The 24,015-nt window shown below is 33.5% G+C and overlaps 2 protein-coding genes across 2 annotated transcripts; one reads left to right on the top strand and one right to left on the bottom strand.

Annotated features, from left to right (window-relative positions):
- Nucleotides 1–8,626: 8,626 nt before the first annotated feature.
- On the bottom strand, nucleotides 8,627–14,739 carry LOC134681881 (potassium voltage-gated channel subfamily C member 1-like). Its single transcript, XM_063541524.1, has 3 exons — nucleotides 14,616–14,739; nucleotides 10,499–10,964; nucleotides 8,627–9,735 (listed from the first exon to the last, which is right to left on the bottom strand). Exons 2-3 carry the CDS (start codon nucleotides 10,955–10,957, stop codon nucleotides 8,824–8,826), a joined length of 1,371 nt encoding a protein of 456 aa, XP_063397594.1. The 5' UTR covers nucleotides 10,958–10,964; nucleotides 14,616–14,739; the 3' UTR covers nucleotides 8,627–8,823.
- Nucleotides 14,740–17,668: 2,929 nt separating this feature from the next.
- On the top strand, nucleotides 17,669–21,235 carry LOC134681879 (potassium voltage-gated channel subfamily C member 3-like). Its single transcript, XM_063541523.1, has 2 exons — nucleotides 17,669–18,478; nucleotides 19,530–21,235. Exons 1-2 carry the CDS (start codon nucleotides 18,026–18,028, stop codon nucleotides 20,481–20,483), a joined length of 1,407 nt encoding a protein of 468 aa, XP_063397593.1. The 5' UTR covers nucleotides 17,669–18,025; the 3' UTR covers nucleotides 20,484–21,235.
- The last annotated feature ends 2,780 nt before the right edge of the window (nucleotides 21,236–24,015 follow it).

Here is a 24,015-nt window from a genome sequence, read left to right as displayed (position 1 = left end):
AATATATCGTTATTTTACCACGGGTTGGCCCTTTATGACAAATATTTTACCCTGAGCGCTAGCGAGGGGTAAAATATCGGCATAAAGGGACAACCCGTGGTAAAATCTAGATATATTCAAGCCCCCATGAATTATTTCGATTCTAATAGGACAAATACGGCTACTTATTTGGATCGAAGCGCCCTAGGTGGAGGTCATTATTTGCCGTTCCCATAAATTCACGCACTTTTAGATTGGCGTAAAAGAACGGAGCAAACAGAATAAGTGACATGCTCAAACTATTCACAAAACTTATAAAGATAGATTTCGATAAATTTTAATGATAACTTACTTATATGCCTTCTATGTATATAAAAAAAAATGGGCTTATACCACATTTTTGCATCGTTTGTTTACGTTTCCTTGTTGTGATGATTTTCGGTATCAAAATCGTGTATTTTCCCGTAAAATGCTTAAATTATAACGTCATCATTCTATGACGTCGGGTACTTCATTCATAAAAAAAACACGTGGGAGTACGATCGGAACAGCCAATGCAATATATTCATATTTTACCACGGGTATGTACTCAAAGCGTTTGAAGGACGTCATGTTATAATTCGGAGTTTATTATGACGTCCATTATTACTGTACTGAGTATACATGTTTTTTTTAAAGGGGCCAGCTGAAGGACGCCTCCGGGTGCGGGAGTTTTTCTCAACATTAAAGATCATTGGTGGCCTTTGTCTGTTGTCTGTTCTATGGTAGGGTTGTTGTCGCTTTGACACATTCCCCATTTCCTTTATTAATTTTACCATTGTATTTCGACGTACTTCAAACTATTGCAACGCGCTTTAAACGATTGGTAAGCGTTCTTTAACACTTATGGCGTGCAACTTATGTATACCGACTCTCAGTAGGACAACCGGATGTGCCTTTTTGGCCAAAATGTGATTCGGCGGCGCTCAGTAGTCCTACGCCGAAAATTGGACTATTTTGCGTCGGCCGACGTCAGCTGAAAAATGGCGCGCTTTTGTAAAAACATTTCATTCGTTTCCACAAAGTACCGGCGGTAAATGCTGTTGATTGTAAGATCATTTATAAGAGAAAAATATATGAGTTTACTTATTATTTACATGTTTGAACAAAAAAATAAAAGAAAATCTTATTTTTTCACATCTGAACATCGAATTTCGGATTTCGATTTTCTGAACTGTAGAATTTAATAGCGATATTAAAAAGGGGTACAAAAAAAAATCTATCCTTCAATTACCTTAAATTTTTTACATCGTAATTTCGCTTGTTTTTCAATTCGAAATCCGTAAAGAAAAGGGGTGTCCACAGTAGGGCAAAAAACTGTACCCATTTTAAAATAGGGGTCTATTTTTTTTTAAGGTTTTCCCTTGCATGGCCGGTAGAATTAGAAATTGGAAAAGATTCTGTTTTAAAAGTAAATATTCATTCAACTATCAAGAATAGCTGAATCCTTATATATGTAACCCCTATAAAAATATCAATATGTGTCAATAAATTGTAAAATTATCTATTTTTTTCGAAATTGAAGAAGACGCCATTTTCGCCTATTCCTCTATTACGTCTATTGGTCTGCTATAATTATTAGATGATTCTAAAAAATCTCCGCCTCGATTTTTTTTATACTTTCATTTTATAATCTTTGGTACATAATGCAGATGTTATGAAAAAATTAGGCACTTCTATCGAGTAGAAATGGAGAACGGTCATCCTTATTTTGTATGTCCCCACTATGGGGGCGTGGTCATCCTTTCACCTTGATTCTAAAGTACACGATAGCCATTCATCTCTCGAAATTAATTATCAAATAAATATCATTGAAACAAAATGAATATATTTTAAGACATCAACAAATTTTTTAACTCTACTGATTTTTTTTAACAAAATATGCCGGAATCGACCCGATCCGATGTTGTGTCAATACATAGATCAACGTTGTCAATTTCCGGCGCCGAAAATGTCAACGTAAAATGTCATTTTAAAAAAGTTGGCCGGACTCTTTTCTTCTTTGTATCAATTTTGTTTATCTTAATGTCAAGAAAGTCATGCAATATGTTGAATCCATATCAACGTTATACCAAAACAGGCCTTACTTGGTAAACTAACAGTTTGAGGCCTACATCATCATCATGAGATTGACCTGTTGACATCGTACTTGTAGTTGATCAAGATTCATTTCGTGCATGTTGTTACCAGGTTACCGGTCGCTGATTTTTTAAAATGAACAACTTATCTGTTTTGTCATATCGATTTCTTTCATAATTTTCCTTTCGTTCGTTAATACAATTATCGTTATGTGTTTTGTTTTCAGTGTTTCCTTTTTTTTCGTCAAAAAGGGGTTTGGGGTGGGTAGCTCTTTTAATTTTATCAAAGGCATGCGTGATTTTTAGGGGCTTATGGTTCTCAATTTCTGGTTTGCTGTTAAGGTTCAATATCTACTTTACTTTAATTATTTCAAATCTGCAGTTTCTTAGATCAATGATTATTTACAATTACTACAAATGTATATTAGTACTACAAATATATAGTAATATGTTTTGCATAGGGGGAGGGGGTGGCCATTTGCTTTTTTGGGGGGAATTCGAAGAGAATCCTGGTGTGTTTGTATTAGTGCTTATATAAAAAAAAAAAGAAGATGTGGTATGATTGCCAATGAGACAACTATCCACAAAAGACCAAAATGACACAAACATTAACAACTATAAGTCACCGTACAGCCTTCAACAATGAGTCTTTCAAACAATTGCTTGTCTGTTCTAGGTACTTTACCTTTATATCCAATCAAATGTACCTGTTCATTTTTTTTTTGTTATTTTGTTTACTGTAAATTATTTGAATGAAGTATGTAAAAGTTTGTTGCCAACTTTTTTATTAAACAGCATAAACCATAACATTGGGGATCTATAGGATTTTTTTTTATAGATTTACTATTTATTAATTTGCATCCATCGCATCATATGATTTTATTTTTTAATATATTTCACTTTTGCATAAAGACACAGAATATATTCCTTTTCAGGTCATCTTGTGTCATGTTATTTAGAGGTCTTTTGTATATATATGTAGCTTTCTATAGGTTATTGGTTCTGCTAAAATAAATGTTGAAGGCTGATCATAAAATAATTCCATACACCAAATATAGTTGACCAATTGCATATAGTATTAGAAAAAAGACCAAAACTCAAAAACTTAACTATAACCACTGAACCAAGAAAATGAGGTCAGGTCAGATGACACCTGCCAGTTGGACATGTACACCTTACAGTTCTTCCATACACTAAATATCCTAGACCTATTGCTTATAGTATTTGAGATATGGACTTGACCACCAAAACTTAACCTTGTTCACTGATCCATGAAATGAGGTCGAGGTCAATTGAAAACTGCCCGAGGGGCATATGACATACCAAATATAGTTATCCTATTACTTATAATGAGAGAGAATTTCATATTACAAAACATCTTAACCTTTTTTTCAAGAAGTCACTGAACCATGAAAATGAGGTCTAGGACATTGGACATGTGACTGCAGAAACTTCTTAACATGAGGCATCTATATACCAAGAATGAAGCATCCAGGTCTTTCAACCTTCTAAAATATAGAGCTTTTAAGTAATTATCTAACATCGCCGCCTAATCAGCCGGCTCACTGTCCCTTTGTCTAGCTTTCTGCAACAAAATCACAGGCTCGACAAAAATGAGGAATCTTATAAATTATACAACAGTGATATTCCTTTGAATTTTTTTTTTCATGAAAACAACTGAGACAATAATCTGATTTTTTTACTAAATATAGTGACATTTCACTGTCACTTATGCACATTTGAATGTTGATGAGTCTTTGCATATTTCAAAATCCTCTTTTTACTACACATTGAGCCCATAGTCAGCTTAAGACTGAGTTAAGTTTCATTTATTCAAATCCTGCACAAGTTCAACAAAAATGTCTGCTAATAAACACTTGAACCACCTCGGTTACCATTCTGTACATGAACATATCTTATTTGATAGTAATTAACTGAAATATCTGGAATAAACCTTTACCTTTTGTGTTGTTTAGCATAAAGATTAAACATCCAAGAATGTCATTAATGCAACTTTTCAGCATGGAATGCCAAATCCAACGTCAAATAATGGCCGCCATTACGTGTTGACAACGTCGTCTAGTGAACCGTATCACTGAGCGGCGAAATCCTTACTCAGGCGCTTCCGGTTGTCCTACTGTCTGTCAGTTTCCTCTGAACTTTTGGTGCACGCCCGTCTATCCGCCAATGTGTGACGCCGGCATAATGTCTATTCCTGAGGTAGAAAAGCCTTAGTTTTCCAAAGAAAACGCATGGAATTTAACCAGCTGCATTGCAACAGACAACATTGACAGATTCATAGATGTTACAGATATTGATCAGACAAAAAAATAAGGCTGATTGATAACTTGGCGTAAATAATAAATTCATGCGAATTCGAGTGGCCATCCAGTTCATATAACGCTAATTTGAAGTTACACACCCTTTTAATGAAATGCAGAGAAAAAAATTAAAATAAAAGTGCTCTTTCTATAAGGATACTGTTGTACCGTATTTTAATTTTTTCGTCACAAGTACATCCTCAAGGTAGTAAGACTATTGTCGTGGCTAAATAACTCTTAACTGACACGATTTATATTGTCCATCCCATTAACAGACTGTATTCCCCTAATATTTATTAAAATGTGGTATAACTCAACTTATATTACAATTATGAAATATTTATCAACGACAATTGATTTTTTAGAACCAAAGTTCTACTTTGTGTCCTTTAAATCATATCTAAAAATGGTTTTTGGCCTTTTATCTAAAATATTGCTATGCGTACAAGGATAAAAAAACACATATATACTTGCGCGACGCCTTTTCGTTTTACTTAAAATTGCGCAGGCTATGCATTTTTTTAATGGTGGAAAATGTTCTATGATAGATATCATTTTGTAAGAAACTTTTCTTTTTTTGATGTGATTCTCATAATAATTTAACATAGTTTAACATTAAATTGTGAGTTTTACTCTTAACAGACGTATAACCAACCCGATTAACAGACCCACCGCCGATATAGCCGCATACTCAATATAGATTAACCGACCTATCTCTCGGTTAGCCGAGTGTCGGCCGTGATCTTAAAAGATCATTGAAAGACTGAATGCGTTACAAGTGATCGCTTGACTATTAACTGGGCATACCTAAAAGATAAACATGTATCACCTTTTTTTTTTAGAACTTTCAACAGTCACAGAGCAGGCTGATATCCATTTGATATTAAACCAAAAAATGGAGAACTCTCTGTTGGAGAAGGTAAAAAAGCTATATTTGGTATTTTTGAATTGATGCACAAAAAACAATTATGCAACACATAAACAAACGACAGCCACTGAATTACAGGCTCCTGACTTGGGACAGGCACATACATTTACATAGGGAATTCGGTGGGGGTTAAACATGCTAGCGGGATCCCAAATATAGTAAGAATATTTAAATCTTGACATTTGGCAAAGACCGACACTTGTCTATGAAAAACGAGTCCATGTGTTGGCCTCTAGATGTTTTTTTGTTTTAGTTAATAGGTTGCTGTTTCATTGATTTAACATCACCACATCTTCTTTAATATATATTTTGTTTCTTTTTAGTTTTATTCAAACAGGTTCATTGATATTGTCGTTTTTTTATGTTTATTTTAATGTTTGATACTTATATAATGCAATGACGATACAGCTTTAAATTTGAACTAATATTAATAAATAGCATTGCTCATATCCCATGAAGAATCTGCACTCTGGAACAATGCATCTCGTAAAAAAAAGGTTTTGCCTATTGTGCTTTCTGTAAACTATTAGCGTTCTATGTAATGATTTGCAGACTGTTAACGGTCTCAATTTCCAACTTATTGAATTTGATTATGACCTTGGTATCACCTCTCCCTTTTTTAAACGAAACAGCCATCATATGTACAGTAGGTGTACTCTTTAAACTGTCGAGTCAATTACATGTAATAATAAAATTAACGGTACCAATTTTCTTGCACCAGATGCGCATTTCGACAATACATGTCTCTTCAGTGATGCTCGTGGCCAAAATATTTGAAATCCAAAGCTTATATAAAAGATGAAGACCTATAATCCAAAAGGTCCAAAAAGTATAGCCAAATCCGTGAAAGGAATCAGAGCTTTGCATGAGGGAGATACATTACTTAATTTATAACTATTTTTAATATTTTGTAACAGCAAATTTTAATAACACCAAAAAAACCGAATTTTCATGCCAGTACCGAAGTACTGGCTACTGGGCTGGTGATACCCTCGGGGACTAATAGTCCACCAGCAGAGGCATCGACCCAGTAGTAGTAATAAAATTAACGGTACCAATTTCCTTGCACCAGATGCGCATTTCGACAATACATGTCTCTTCAGTGATGCTCGTGGCCAAAATTTTTGAAATCCAAAGCTTATACAAAAGATGAAGAGCTATAATCCAAAAGGTCCAAAAAGTATAGCCAACTCCGTGAAAGGAATCAGAGCTTTGCAGTGCATTTGTACATGTGTATACACTAGTTATCCTACATGTGTACATGTGCATACATGTACATGTACTTAGAGCAGATTTACAGCAATACTGTCAAATATTAAAAGACACTAATAATAATATTATAACAAAATCAAAAACTCTAAAATTGTATGCATAGCAATATAAAACAAAGCGAAAAATTAAGACAACAATAGGCTTTTAGTTAAATGTATAAATTAAGGATTAGGCTCACATTTAAAGAATCCTAATTTCAGTAGGAAGTACTTCCATCATATCAACATTACTGTTTAAAGAACGAAGACAAACAGACGACTGTGCTCTCTTTAACTGACTAATATAAGTACAACATAAAAGATGTGGTATGATTGACAATGAGATAAATCTCCACCAGAGAGCCAATGCCACGGATATTACCAACTGAAGGTACAATGCGGCCTTCAACAATTAGCAAAGCCCATACCGCATAGTCAGCTATAAAATGCCCCATAATGACAATTATGAAACAATTCATACGAGAAAACTAACGGCCTACTTCATGTGCAAAAAATGAACGAAAAACAAATATGTACATTGTTAGTCATCAACAACGATTACCACTGAATTACATGCATACTTCTGACTTGGGACAGGCACATATAAGTGTTTATTTGAATGTAGTACATATAGTTAGCTTGTCATGAACAAATATATTCATTTAGACAAAAAAGTGGTAAAGGATAACAACTTGAAAAAATCTGACAACTCACAGAAGGCTGCTTCGCTTAGATGGTGGATTGTTTGTCAAACTAATTATGATGTATGATGATACAGTATTACATGGTTTAAAACTGTACTTCTAGTATGTCGTGCTTCTTTCGCTATGGAATACACCCATGCTCTGAATCCAATTAAATTTGTTTGCACATGCGTATATTGACTACTGTAGATTATGCATTTAATATATTTCATTAACTTAAAACACTTTCAAGCTCTTAAATGATGCACATGTTGTTTCTGATAAATTTATTATGACTGTAATGTGTTGCAATTCGAAATTGACATATTCGACCTAGATACGACAACCGTTCATGCTGGCTGTTCAAAAGTTCTCCCCTCTAGAAAATCACATTGCAAATCATTTGTTTGTGTTTACAAGCAGAAACGGGAGCTTCATGGAAGAGCCTTTCTAAACGCCCTACACTAATACTCATCGGACATAGAAATTACCTTTAAGTTAATTGTCCGATTAAAATAGAAATAATTGATGCAAGCTATTATACTTTATTGCTTTATTGTAGTTATGATAATGATTGGGCAACAAGATGTACAGGAGCAGATCCTGCTATTTCAAAGGGGTCCCAATCTTGGATAAAAGGAGGGTCCTACTATATGTCACTATTATATTCAAATGCTTTGATCCTCAATAAAAAGGGGGTTCAAACGCCAAGACCCCCCCCCTTTCTTCTGGATCTGCCACTGATGTATTTATATGTGTCCGTTTTGATATGGACAGTTGACTTGATATTTCTAACCTTTTTTCTCTTATCTGATTTCTGTTATATAAATTGTTTTACTTACCTTTGTAGACAATTCTTGCATTTGATCAAGACTAGTTGTTCTATTTTAATCTCTGCGGCCATGTTTGTCAAGTGACGGGATCATCGGACACAATGTATCAACCAAATTACCCAAACATGATTGCAGCTTAGTTTAGTTTTGATGACATTTTTTACAGAGCTAACATACGAAGATGTGGTAGCTTACAAAGAAATTATACATTTAATTTTGAACGAGGAATGATATGAAAACTTTTAAACGTTGGGAATACTTTCATAGATCCGTCAGTTTCAACATGATTGGAGTAACATAAAAGTAAAAGAACGACAACTTGATTTTGCAACCATGAAATCATTCAAGCAGAATTTAGATACTGACAGTAAAATATCACTTTTAAATGTTGCATGATATTAAAAAAAAAAGTGAATTTATTCAAAAGTATATCTACACTAAAAAAAATAGAAAAAAGAACTGTACATACAATGTATCAATATATGAAACACACTTTTTACGGCTATCGATATCTACATGTCATTAATATAATATGCGTATTTTTTTTCAATTTCATGTTTGATTTATGTACTACATATGTGATACGAGTTATCATCAATCTGATACATGTTGCTGTAATCAGACTATAATATCACGGTAGTTAGTATACACGTACGTCCTCAAGTTTTAGATTCCACTCTCCGTGAAACTGATCTTGGTTCGAGGTGTATAGTCACGTGTGATTTTTACGTAACTTGATTGGATAATTTGGATCAATCTTTGATGTCTCCCATGCTATAGGAATGTTCGATGTCTGCTTACTTTGTAATTTAGCATACGCCTCACGTTCTTCATTGTGTCTGCATAGACTATCAAAATTACCCGCAATGATCGCTATTGGCATGGCCAACACCAGCAATCCACATAAACTACACAAAACCCCAACTACTCTCCCTAATGGACCAATAGGATAAACATCTCCATAACCGACAGTTGTCATGGTTACAACTGACCACCAAAAGCCGACTAACATATTTGGGAACGATTCTGACTCTAAAATTTCTGTGTAATATATCAAGTTTGCAAACATCCAACCGATGACAAAAAATGTGATCAACAGTAGCAACAACTCTCTCGCACTCGATAGCACAGCTATAAACAATATCCGCAGGCTACTGTACTGTTTAGCAAGTCGGAAAAATCTAAAGAGACGCAACACAGATACTGCTTCACAAAAACATAGGAAGTAAGCCAAATGTTTATTTGAAAGCAGCTTCTTCTCATAGCCATTTTTAATACCATAACACATCCACATTATGACGAACAATATAATATCCAAAATATTGAGCCACTCTTTTACAAACTTGTTTTTGGTAGAACATGTTAAAAGACGGAGTATTGTCTCTAAAGAAAAGAAAATGCTTATTACTAAACTCCAATAATACAACCAATTAGGTTCCTTGGTTGTTGCCAACTGCATTTCTTTGGGATTGTCTTTGTTTATCCACATTTGCACGTTGTTATGCGCTGCCATCTTTAATATTGTTGTGGCATTTGATGTTTGTATTCGAATGCCAGGGTGTGTTATCAAGCACGGCAAACTTGCAGACACTAAAACTATGCTCAAGTATATGAAACTGAAAACCTTAAAAAAACAATAAAAAATTATAATTAACCTCGCTTTCTTTAAAGGATAATTTGAAATAGCAATTCGATTTATGAAGTAATATACTTGTACCATGTGATATTGTAGTGGTAATTGTAACATGTACTATGAATAACATTAAAAAATGTATGGTCAAAAATTGTTCAATGAAAAACATATGTCATTGTTGCAAGACTATCCTTTTATTAAGTATACATTGCTTTATTGCTTAAAAAGATGTCTGCGAATTCCAATGTTATTGCAAAAACAAGTCTGAAAATTCGTTCGTGGTTGTCTTATGTCATAACTTATGTTTATTTGAAGAAGTTGGTCTTAACAGCAGATCTTTGATTGTTTCTCTTTTGTTCTATGACAACTCTGATAGATACAAGTCGGTTTATTACACACCTGTCAATTTTTTTACGACTTATTGCGTGCTATAAACTTCTTATGATAGATTTTGTTGTGAGATTGCTGTCTTATTGACGTATGTTCCGTAACGCTTATATAATGTTATTCTGTATCTAAATGAAATAGAAAATTTGACATACACATAAAACAATCTGTTGAAGTAATAAGGAGGCGTCTAACTACCTTTAGTTGGTTATCTATGAGAGCCTCGAAAGGACGGCTTTACATGAACTACATGACTTTTGTATAGTTCTGAGATTATATGAATTAGACAAAACAAGATAGAACGCAGTATTCAAAGAATGCTTACAAATATTTGTGTAAAAGATAAAACCATAACGTAATTGCTTACTTTAGCCCAAGTGGACGATGCTGGTTCATCCAGGAATAGCCATAGTCTATGGCGTAATTTCCCGATTCCAGACGATGAAGGGTATTCTGATTGGTTTAGAGGAGAAAACACTGACTTTAACATATTGCTTACGTCTTCCCTTTTATTGTGACTTGATATAGTTTTATGACAACATTCGGATATGTCAGTTAAAGGGATCTTCCAAAATTCCAATTCAGTTTTCCATAACCAACCACAGAGATGATGTGGAAGATGAAGAACACCATTTCTGTAGTAGTCCAGAATTGTGTTGAACAGTTCAGGATTCCGGTCGAAGTAGAATGATTTGTCTTCCTTACTATAACAGTCTAATTTGATAGAAAGTGACCCAAGAAGTGTGTCAGGATACTTTTGAAGTGTTGATAGTTTTGTTGTAAATATTGTTCCACCTACGTTTATACAAATTGTGTCGTCGTCCATTGTAAGTCTAAAAAAAACAACAACAAAAAACAACTTAATATTCATTCCCATTTTATTTATCATTAACAAATGCAATGCAGAAGAACAATATTTTCTTAATTTCAAACTAAAATGAAAACAACGATTGATGATAATAGACAAGAAGGAGGATGATTTTGCAATCGGTATTTGTATTTTATTCTTTTTAACTGTAGCGCAGATATGTCAAGGCCTTTTTCCTTGGACCATATTCGTTGTTAAAGTGCGCCTGAAAGGACTGTTATGAAGTATGTCTTTTCTATTCTGATTATCCGATGAAGATATAAAGTGTAACAACAGCACTGTTTACCCCTTCTTCTATAAAACAAATAGGGAGAGAGTCTTTTGTCTTATTATTTGGGTATCGCCAAATTTTCTATCGAAACACCTTTTGGTTTTATATTGTTCCGTTTTTGTTTCAATCTTTTTTTTAACACTGTACTTTACTTTCGAAAAATAGTGTTATGATCTTTGATATATGATATCGAACAGTGCATGGTCTTTTAATATTGACACTGCTTAACGGAACACCTTACTTTGTATTAGTTGTTTATCTCCCAATTTTTTGTTGTTTCTTTTATATATCTTTCGTGACAATTTTACTTTATTTACAAATAAATCCCACATCTTCTTTTTTATAAAGCTGCATGTTGGTGTAACACTTATAGGAGCCTTTAATATGTTAACCATGATTAAAAATAACTTTGAATCAATATCTTGTCATAATTATCTTTATCTATACTATTAAACGAGAAGACCTCATTTTGTGTGTCGCTTCTCTTCTTTCCACAATAAATTAACCAACACGCCTCTGTGTCCTATAGGTACAGTGCATAGTGCCATTTGTCATCCATTCATATTATTATTCAGATTGAGTTATTTTGGGGGAAAAACGAGAAAAAAGGCATCCGGATATTGTCCCTTCATTGGACGAAATTTTAAGTCAGATTAGACTTCCGGTTTGCTTTTTTCTGTATTCTTTAAACATACATATCATACAAAGAATAAAGTGTATTTTCAGAATTCTATCTGCTATCATTTTCAAGTTTACTATCCACGGCAGTCACAGAGTTTATTAAATAGAGAGGGTATGTATACTATATCAATGACCACCATGGATCGATTAGTAAACTTGGAATTGAAAGTAAATACACGCGCTATATTTATATAGTAATGAATGTTCATAATATACAGATAAGCGCTTAAAATATTCATGTGAACTTTTGATACCTTTTCTGAAATTCTCCAGTCATTAACTCTTTTACAAAATTCTTTGATTACAAAAAAAAAGAAGATGTGGTATGATTGCCATGTTGAGACATCTCTCCACAAGAGACCAATATGACACAGAAATTAACAACTATAGGTCACCGTACTACCTTCAACAACGAGCAAAGCCCATACCGCATACTCAGCTTTAAAAGGCCCCTAACTAACAATGTAAAACAATTCAAACCAGAAAACTAGCGGCCTTATTTATGTACAAAAAAATGAACGAAAAACAAATATGTAACACATAAACAAACAACAACCATTGAATTACAGACTCCTTACTTACATGTTCATAACATACTAAATGTATGTTCATATTGAAATTGATAGAAAACCAAAAATTGGGAATTTTTATATAAAGGAGGAGGGATAAAAAAAAGCATTTTCCTGTCCCCAATAACCTACGACTTATGATACTTTTGCTGAAATTCTCAGGTCATGCAATATTTTACAAAATTCTTCCAACAACACTTTAAATACTTTAAACTGCGCTCTGTATGCCTGCGATTTCGCGGGTGTGTTCTAGTCTTTATAAAAATAAGAAGATGTGCTAATAGTGCTATCCAATGAGACAACTCTAAACAAGAGACTAAACAACATAGAAGATATCCATCATATGTCACCGTATGGCCTACATGTATAACACTGAGCAAAACCGATATTGCATATTAAGCTGTAGAAGGTTTCAAAATGGCAAACGTAATACAATTAACGAGAAAACTTACAGACATATGTACAATGTATGCACGAAACATTTAACACATAATGAGATAAGATCACTTGGCCCTTCGAACTGAAAACACAAGGTACAGATCTGATTTTATTTGCAGTTACTGAAAGCTAGAATAAAGCCAATCACAAAAACACAGTTAGCCTGAAAACAGATGTGTCTTAGGCTAATAATGTTTGCTTTCGCTTATGAAACTTTGGCACGATATACATTTAAATGTAAATTGAAGATAATTTTTTATCTATCCAGATAAATCGCTACTACATGTATAACAAGTTGAAATTTTAAATAATAACACTGCGCATGTCTTTCCTAGAAAAATAGTTATTCATTTGTTTCTCTTTATCTTAGTTCTTGTATCATGTTATTGTTCATTATTATGCTTGACTTTGAATACTAATATTGAATGCCTATGACACAGCAACCCATCAACAATCTCTGTCATTGAAAAAAATGTCGAAGTGAGAAAAACAATATTACGCCATTGGGAAACAAGATAAGCGCTGGATCTTGACCTGTGTCGCTACATGCAATTGAATGAAAAAGTATAAATGATCATTCCCATTCATTTAAGTCAAGAAATTGACAAAAAAAATCCTTTGTACAATGCATGCTGTAAAAATTCAAAATTTCAGGTAATAGAAAGTTGTTTCAGGACCGATGGAAAACTTAATTATGCCTCATTCACACATACATTTAATTCGAAATGAATTCGAATCGAATGCGAATCGAATTCGCTAATCGCGTTCACAAACTCTTCGTTTTTAACTCGAATTGGCTAATTCAAATTATCCAATTCGCATTGGAAATACGTTTTTGTTAATACGAATCAAAATTAAACGTCGTTAGGACAGCAAAGCGAATTTGACGCGCATTGCAACTCGAATTAGAATTGACGTTAGGACGTAAAACGTTTCGAATGCGAATTAAACTAATTCGAATTAGTTAATGCGAATCGAATTCGTATTACGTGTGAACTCAACATTTCTAGTTTCAACTAACATAACCAAGCTACTGACAAAAATTTATGTTATACGATCATTGTAAAATTTCAAATATCGGCAAACAAGAACATGAAGAAGTGACTCTACAACGGAAGTAAAAACTGTTTGGTTGCTACATCTTCGCTAGCCAAGGGTTACGATCCACTGAAGAGAGCGGGAGTGGATCGTAACCATTGGCTAGCGAAGATGGGTTGCTACAGCTCAACGAAAATTAACAAGCTGCAAACCAAATATTAAATAATTCCATCTCAGATGCCTAAGTTTTCTATCTAAGTTTTTCGGACGGTCGGGGATACGGAGCAGTTACTAGACCTACATTTACATGTACTTTCAACAAAAGCGACGCAGGTACAACCGATACATAAAGAAAAGACAAAAAAATGCATCACAACAAAACATAACATAAAAAATAACGGGCGACATGAACTCTTATGGTGCGACAGATTATTCATTTTCTCCACTTTGAAATAAGAAATAATTCGTTCGAAGCATACAATAAAAGTCATGTACATCCCCAATTTAAGTTAAAATGTTATTCCCTGACAAAAACTAAATACATGTACTGTACATGTTCATAAACTATTACATTCTAAAACAATACATAACATGTGGAAGCACCGTAATTTAAACCTACCGTTTAAAGTTCCACGAACTGCAATGTTGATTCCAGAACAAACAAAATGTATCCTTTGCAACTTAAATTAGTGATCTCACCCTACTGAATATGTTTGATGATACAGACGACTGGAATACGTCACAAAGTCACGAAGTTAAATTTTATTATACTAAACCAAATATTACTAATTTATGAATTTCAAATGGCATTGTATTCGGCTTTTTCAAAAACTTAACATTACATCTAGGATAATTTTCATATTTATCTAGGGTTCGATCAAACAGAGAATACAAAAGACGATTTCAAATGGGTTCCTTGTTTTTCATTTCCTAATAGAAGTGGTTTAATAAACACTGTTTAAAATATTTACATTGTCAAACTGTATTGGAATAATTTCACAAATCAAGTACATACTTCCATTTAGTCCATCAACAGAATATTGATTGAGTAAAATAAAATAAAATAAAATATTTTTTTTGAATGTGTAGAATTCAAATATTTGATTGTCACCAAGACAAGTATGAAAGGGCGTATGACATTTGCGCCGATTTTGAATATTTTCATTCTTTCATTTGCGCCGATTTCATTTTTTCATTTGCGCCGATTTTTTATTTGCTCCTAATTAGATTTACAGGTAAATTAATATTTGTACATGTACTATACCATTGGTAAAATTTGGTTCTAAATGTTTTTCATTTATGTTTAAGATAATTTTGATTCATATTTTTCTGCAACTTCATTGATAGACATATTGCACACTGAAACAAGCCGAGGAGACAATTCTTTAATCATCAAGGGCCATACATATCGCGTATCGGAAGATACGTGTCCTGAAATATAACAACATATCTTACTAATGTACTATAAACTGTGTAAAGCCAGAGTCACCACGGATTTTATTGTCAAAACACAGATCGAGCATAAATATGTGGCAGATGTCCGAAAGACAGAGACTAAAGAACTACGGTTACGGTCAGGGAAAATGTCTGGAGATGTATCTTGTAGGCCTTCTTCCACCTCCCCACTGACTGTGAGCAGGGGACAACAGTTATATACATGTTATGATTGACAATTCATAAATTTGTACAAGTGGCTAATGGAAGAGGTCTATAATGTTAAATGAAAAATAACATGACTTGGATGGCGAGTTCTCTCATTGGCACTCATATCACATCTTCTTATATCTATTCACCTGTAATTTACCTGTAAAAAAATCGGCGCAAATGAAAGAAAATATCGGCGCAAATGAAAGAAAAAATCGGCGCAAATGAAGTGCAGATCGGCGCAAATGCAAAACGCCGGTATGAAAATATTGACAACAAGAATGTGTCCATAGTACACGGATGCCCCACTCGCACTATCATTTTCTGTGTTCAGTGGACCGTGAAATTGGGGTCAAAACTTTTATTTGGAATTAAAATTAGAAAGATAATATCATATTGAACATGTGTACTAAGTTTCAAGTTGATTAGACTTTAACTTCATCAAAAACTATCTTGACCAAAAACTTTAACCTGAACTTCCCACTATCATTTTCTATGTTCAGTGGACCATGAAATTGGGGTCAAAACTTTTATTTGGCATTAACATTAGAAAGATCATATCATGGGGAACATGTGTACTAAGTTTCGAGTTGATTGGACTTCAACTTCTTCAAAAACTATCTTGACCAAAAACTTTAACCTGAAGCGAACGGACGCACAGACGGACGCATAGACGGACGAACGAACGGAGGCACAGACCAGACAACATAATGCCACTCTACTATCGTAGGTGGGGCATAAAAACGCAAAATACAAAGTAAGCAAGCTTTTATACCATATACATATGTTATAACATTGAATTTGTTCATATCAGACCCAATGATCAGCCCTATGTCATAATACTAGCTCGAGAGCCAACAGGCTCTAGGTATAATTTTATACATGGACTGATAGGGGTCTGATATGAAAAATGACTTTATCGTATACAAATTGTAAATACACGAAACAAATGCACCTTTTTAGTGTGGGTTTAACTGCTGGAAACATTAGTTCCACGCACCAGCCAAACGATGGAGAATATGATACACCAAACAGGTCAACACATAATAAATTTGGCTATTCTGTACAAGCCATGTTTGGTTGTAACGCTCATCACAATTAAGTGAACTCCGGCTTTTTAATGTTTAGATTTTAGCGTTCCTTATAAAAATAAAAATAAAACGCTTCAGGTGAAAATACCTTATAATCTTTTAAGTTGTTATTTCATGTATCTTGTCATTGTGTGGCAGTTAGGATTATTATGTCATTATTATTTCCCTTGTTAAACTATCAATTTCATATTTCTATATTTACGAATTTACATAACATTTTTGCTATTTAAATTCATTAGTTAAAGATATTTGTTTATATAATAAAGTTTAATATTTGCGTCGTCGCAAAACCTTTGATTACCTTCTGCGAGAAACTTATATATTTTACATACTAACTGGTTTGAGATTATTATATAGAATGCTCTGAGGACTGACTTTCAGTCCAACCAAGGAAAGCCAAGCTTTCCATCCATCGTTTAGGTTAGTGCATTTGCAACATGCCTCCATAGTACGGTTAAATTAAAGTAATTGAATGCTCCATTTCTACATACTTTTGGCATATCATAATAAAAGTTGTACTTTGTTGATTAAATCATATATTGTTTTCAATTTTTGGTTTTCATTTACTTAGATATATTATAGCGCATCACATTTGGCATCAGTCGTTTCCGTTCACATCAGTTACAAACTAGAATTAGCTGTGGTCCGCATCCGCGAATCTCCAGCAGAATTGTTCCTGCTACAATTGAAAAGAAACTTGTATTGTTTTCTGGTCGTTCCATCAGAGAGTTAACCAATTTGTTTTTCAATACCTATTAATGTAACAATAGTGTATGTCATTGTACATTTACATTAAATTTTTAAATGTCCTATTAACGATCAATAAACCTTATTAAAGTATTAAAACAACATTCATGATGGGATTAATTTGGATTAAGTACATTAGTGATACGTATATAAGATTTCTGTTTGTATTATGTAGTTACATTAAGGAACATTTTGTTGTTACCAAATCTTTACTTGTATAAAGATGTTGTACTGAAGGATATAATTTTATAAATTCAGATTTCAAAAAGTGAGATCTGATTCGTACATTTGAAATTGATTCAGAAAAACATGGAACTGAAGATCCGCCTCGCTTTAGTATACATGTTGAAGACCAGCAATTAAATAGAATCATTGTGATATCCATATTATCAAAAAATCAATCTGGACTGCGAGTTTTTGAAAGAAAAAAGTTAAATTTAAACTATTATAATTGTCGTAAAGTGGATTTAAAAAACAATTGATCGAAAAATTAAATATTAATTTTTTAAATCTTAAAAATATTTGTGATTGATCGACGATTTTTAAAATGGCGATTATCCACATTAACGTTGGTGGGACATTGTTTCACACGAAATTATCTACTCTTCAAAGATTTCCTGAAACATTGTTAGGATCGATAACAACAACATCAGAATTTTACAATGGAGAAAATAAATACTTTTATTTTGATAGAAATCCAGAACTTTTTAATACAATATTGGACTATTATAGAAACGGTGTTATCCATCTTCCAACACATTTGTGCGGATGGTTATGGAAGTCTGAATTGGAGTTTTGGAGAATTCCTTTAACAAATATTTCGGAATGTTGTTTCCAAACTTACATCAAATATGAAGAAAAGGAAGCTACAGCTGCAAAACTAAGAGAAATATTTGCGAAAAAGCCATTAGCAATGACACACTTACTGACTCCAATAAATAAAATTCGACAGAAAGTGTGGATGTTAATCGACGAACCTACCTCATCTACATATGCTAGAGTAGGTAAAATATGTTTAGGTTGTATTGTAAATATATATACATCTTATACAGGTGAGATGTTTAGCGCGTTAAAACCAGGTTCAATCCACCATTTTCTACATTTGAACATGCATGTTTCAAGTTAGGAATATGACAGTTGTTGTCTGTTCGTTTGATATGTTTTGTCATTTGATTTTGCCATGTGATTAGGGACATTCCGTTTTGAATTTTCCTTCGAGTTCAGTATATTTGTGATTTTACATTTTAAGTTGTAATGAAAGCTGACACAAAGTGTTTCGCTTGCACTGATGTTTGTCGAATTTCAACATTGGTCACTCATAACTCTATATAATGGCCACTCATAACTCTATGGATATCAATCAATGTCTATACTGTAACCCACTTATTTTCGCGGATACTTTATTTCGCGTTTTACCCTTTCTTGACCACTTCGCGGCTTTTTAATTTCGCGATTATCTGATTTATCTGATGAAGTTTATTAAGGAAAGATCAAAGATTGACATATTCGCGACGATTTATATTCGCGTTATTTTTCTACTCGCGAAAGTCGCGAAAATAAATCGCTCGCAAAAATAAGTTGGTTTACAGTCTGCATATCATGACTCAACTGGACCTTTTTTTAACAGAATTTGCAAATTTTCGTAAATTGCTATGAGATATACATTGTGACGTGGATGGAGTTTTCTCATTGACACTTACACGACATCTTATTTCTATGCATATGTATCGTAATATAACATGTTAAGTATTAAAATAATCTAAACCTATTGCATAGTCTCATTCCTAACGAAAAAAAATTATAAATATGACTAGAGTGAAACAATTAAAACATCCAATGTTGTAAGATGTAGAAGTTAAAAACATTTTACACGAAATTTTTATTCGGAAAATATTCAATAGTCATGCAGTGACCATACAATAGTATCCTTTTAGTAGTTTTATCATACTGAAATTTTCAGATTCTAATCATTTATTTTTTTATATTTTTCTAATTTTAATATAAAACATTACTAGTATATATACATGTACATGTATTATCTAATTTTGTAGGTGTTCAGCATCATATACCTAATAATAGTTATAGTGTCAGCAACTATACCATGCCTGGAAACACATCCAAACCTCCGGATACATCTGTACAATGATACACAGATATACTGGTTTTTCCTGTTCAATCCTGACACATGGGTCAATACTGATAACCCGAAAGAAATCATGTTTACCACTACGCTTGAACCGAGTTGGCTATTTGAATTAAACGTGTGTATTATCGTTTTCTTCACACTTGAATCTTTAGTACGGTTTATGACGTGTCCATCGAAATGCCGATTTTTCTTGGAATGGTTGAACATTCTAGATACGTTTTTAAACATAACAATGTGGTCACGCTTTATGGTTGATATGTTTGCGAACGTTGATGCTGTACTAGAGAAAAAGTTTGAAAGCTTGATGTACTTTTACAGTTTTTGTTCTGCTGCTTCAGTTTTGCGCTTACTTAAGTTTTTCAGAGTTGCGAAACAGTACAACAGTTTGCGAGTATTATTTTTGGCGGTAAAAGCAAGTGTCAAGGAATTGGGTTTACTTCTGCTGACTTTTCTAATAGTTGCTTGGGTATTTTCAAATTTGATTTACTATGCAGAACTTAAAGAACCAGATACATTTCCAAATATGTTGGATGGACTATGGTGGGCAGTGGTTACCATGACTACTGTAGGGTACGGTGATATGTACCCAACAGGAGCTTTGGGTCGTATTATTGGAGCCACGTGTGCTATGTGTGGATTACTTGTTATAGCTATGCCAATAGCTGTCATTGCTGGAAACTTTGATGATCTGTACAAGAAAAACAATGAACGAGAAAGCTATAACGAGATTCAAAAAGAGAAGGGAACAGAAAGAAAACAATCAGTTAATTCAATCACTGCCAAAGATAATAAAATAGTTCCGTTCGAGAAGTCAAAATTGGATAGTAATAATAAAACATTTCCGTCCATAGAAAGGTGAGAAATGAACATGGATTGTGCATTATTTTTATTATATACAATGTAAACTAGTTGGAGATATTTGGTGCCTATTTTAATGATTTTATGTGACTTGATAGCATCAAAAACCAAAGCGTATTGTTGGGAGGTGGCCGACTATATTGTAAGCGTATTTGTAAATTGCAGGATAAAATCAATCTATCTATTTTCGACACGAACCAGTAGGACAGATTTTCGATACTCGTGTTCCAATCCCTATTTACGCACGTTTGAAATTTTCATATGCACGAATATAGTTTAGAATATATATAATTGAGAATGGAAATGGGGAATTTGTCAAAGAGACAACAACCAGATCATAGAACAGACAACAACAGAAGGTCACCAATGGGTCTTCAATGCAGCGAGAAATTCCCGCACCCGGAGGCGTCCTTCAGCTGGTCCCTTAACAAATATATATACTAGTTCAGAGACAATGTCTGCCTTACTAAACTCAAAATGATACACATGAAACTACTTGTTTTTAAACTGCAAGCTAACATGTTAGGAACATTTTCAATCTATTAGTTCAAGAATCAGAAAAAAGATCGATGAACTTTGATTCCTTTCCGTAAAAAAGTTTTGATATTTCCTTAGGCTACGTACGGATACTGTTTCTACAATTGTTTGTATCTAAAGGTATACATGTATCGACTTTCTCATCATTGAGCGAAAATATTCTTGTAGTCCATTAATAGTGAATAAACCTTTTATTAGTTTATTGATATACAATTAATACGCATCAATCCTTTTTAATGTGTTTGTATATTTAAACATTCAGTCAATATTTTGAATTGGTTTTTACATAATAAAAATATCATCATTAATTTTAATTTCCAACTTTTAGTCATTAATATCTGTAAATGATGACACTTTTTCACATTGAGCCGTCGTCGTCATTTGTCGCAGAATTGAGTACCTGCCGTGTACGTTTCATCGGTATTTTTTGGTTTTTCTTTGATCTTTTGTTTGTGATAATTTTGAATTTCACTCTTCTCGCATGAGATAAAAATTTATCGTCAGAAGTTTTTAGTGTAAACATCAACCACGTCATAGGCTCTAATAGCGATAATCATATTAAAACAACGATGTTTCTCAGACACACTTCATCTCAAATAAGAATCTCCCTCTTATTTGAAAAACAATTTATATTCAATATATCTTTATATGTATGTGGGCTTTTAAGAACCTGATGCTACCGATTCAGAATAAAGTTTTATGCTCAAGTGTTGGAAGAGTTATATGTAACATCTCGCTAGTCCGAAAGCCCATGATTTCGACAATGCATTTGTCATAAGCTTAAAGGTAAGTGTTCTCTAAAAGTCTTAGACCACACCGTTCTCGAAAATATCGCTTATTACAAAACACATGTTAACTGCAACTACTGAATGCTTATCCTCATTCGCGCAGTTTTCGTTTTACAATCCGTTTTTTTTAAATATTAATTTATAATTTGAGCGTTTGTTTGTCTAATGATTTTTCTTTTAACTAGATCGTCGGTTTTCCCCATTTCATATCAAGGGCGTGAGCTTGAGGTTTCACCATTGTTATTACTTATTAACTACAAACTTAGTAAATACGGTGTATGATAACCATACCCGCACTCTTTGATCGGATCAATTTTTTTTTTTATATATTATCTACAAACTTACTTAACACGGAGCAGGCATACGGTAGTGGGATTTGTTTCGCTGTATTGAAGACCCATTGGTGGCCGTCGGCTGTTTTCTGCTCTTTAATCGGGTTGTTGTCTCTTTGACATATTGCATATTCAATTCTCAATAGACCACTTTCGAGTTCATCCGTCACCGGAAACAACTCATGAATAAGACGCGCTTTTGTGACGTAATTTACCAGATAGAGGGGATCGCCTGTAACCCTGTACTTTTTACGTTCATCAAGCTTCTTAGTGATCGTCATTGTGGAGGATAAACTAGAAATATGTTTTTATTGGTAAGTACTCAATCACAATTCTCTATTGACAGCAGTGCCAATTGTCTATTATGAGAATTTAGTTTGTAGGATAAACTGTGCAGTAATTTTCCGACCACTCTCTCAACATTAAAATGGAAGTGACGATCCCCTTAATGCACGAATGATGTTCACTAAAACCAGATATTTTGACGGAAATGCATCGCACTCGAAAGTTGTCTATTTTATTTGTATCACGCAGCTTAATTTCGTTAATACACTTCCAAACAAAGGGTCCATAAAAAATGAAAAAAAGGGCGAACTAGATGCTACGAAAAGATGAACAACTCCTGCTTATACCAAGACACCCACAGTTTGATGAATTTCATGTGTAGAAAAATGAATCTACGAAATTCGGGTACAGTCAAAGGCACTATCCATGACGGTCAATCGGACATAGATATGACATTCATTCTATAGATATGAGTACAGATTTTAAATCCATCGATCATATTAAGGTCTACAATATTATTCCACTTTTATAATGTAGTGGATACGCCAAAGTTATTTTTAGGGGGCGGGGGTCAGTAGGACTCGGCAACACATATAAAGTTTTCCGGTAAAATAGAATAGTTTTAGGCAAAAATAGTCCTGGGGTCCGTAGCAAATATGCTATATGTGTGTAAAACTAAATATTTTTCTGTATACAACGTAATTCATATTCTGCGTTTATATTCACAATTTTTTTGTGTGAAAATAAAACATTGAAAAAAGAAAGCTCCGCAAAGTAGGTTCAAATGACAGAAATGATAATTTAAGAAGACCAGCATTTGAAAAGAATGACCAAAGAATCTTTCGAATGGTGGATAACAAAGCATTTTTTGACAATGCAGTCTATCATTCAGGTTGTATTACCAAATATGTTTTAAGTAAAGCTACATCAATTAAGTCTGAAAGCGTAAACAATGCTATTTCTATACAAGACCACGACACCGCTTTTCGGTTGCTAATTTCAAATATACACTAAAAATTATTTAAGAATTGAATGCTTCTTTTTGTAAATTTATTGGGGTGTAAAAGCGTTGACCGAAGTACATTTTGTATGAAGCGCGGAAGCGCTTCATTCTAAATATGTACACACGGTCAACGCTTTTACAACCCTATCAAGTTACAAAAAGAAGCATTTAATACTTATAATTACATTTTTTAGCTAGGATTATAAAAAACACGATTTTCATGAAGTTTAATTTTTAAATCCACCTGTGCACTTTATTGTGGGACCTCGTGTCATCATGAATGAAATGTTATTGTCTCATGCAATTGCTTACGGAATAACAGGTGATGTGCAATTAGCCAAGCAGAATAACGTATTATTATGAAACATACATATAATGTAATTATTAGTTGGTAGACCCCATGTCGCAAATATTGCAAATGTATATTTTTAATCTTCCCGATCACCTGCCAAAGAATACCCTGTACATGTAACTAAACTACAAGATAAACTGGAAAGGTATTACGACAAGGCAATTATTGTGCAACCACAGCGCGGTCAAGGGAAGTCAAACTTTGTAGCAACGTATCAATAGGTAACGTTGTTACAG

The sequence above is a fragment of the Mytilus trossulus genome, chromosome 8 (assembly GCF_036588685.1).
Source record: "Mytilus trossulus isolate FHL-02 chromosome 8, PNRI_Mtr1.1.1.hap1, whole genome shotgun sequence".
Classification (NCBI taxonomy): Eukaryota; Metazoa; Mollusca; class Bivalvia; order Mytilida; family Mytilidae; genus Mytilus; species Mytilus trossulus.
Note: the sequence above shows the minus strand (reverse complement) of the source record. Positions and strands in the feature narration are given on the sequence as shown.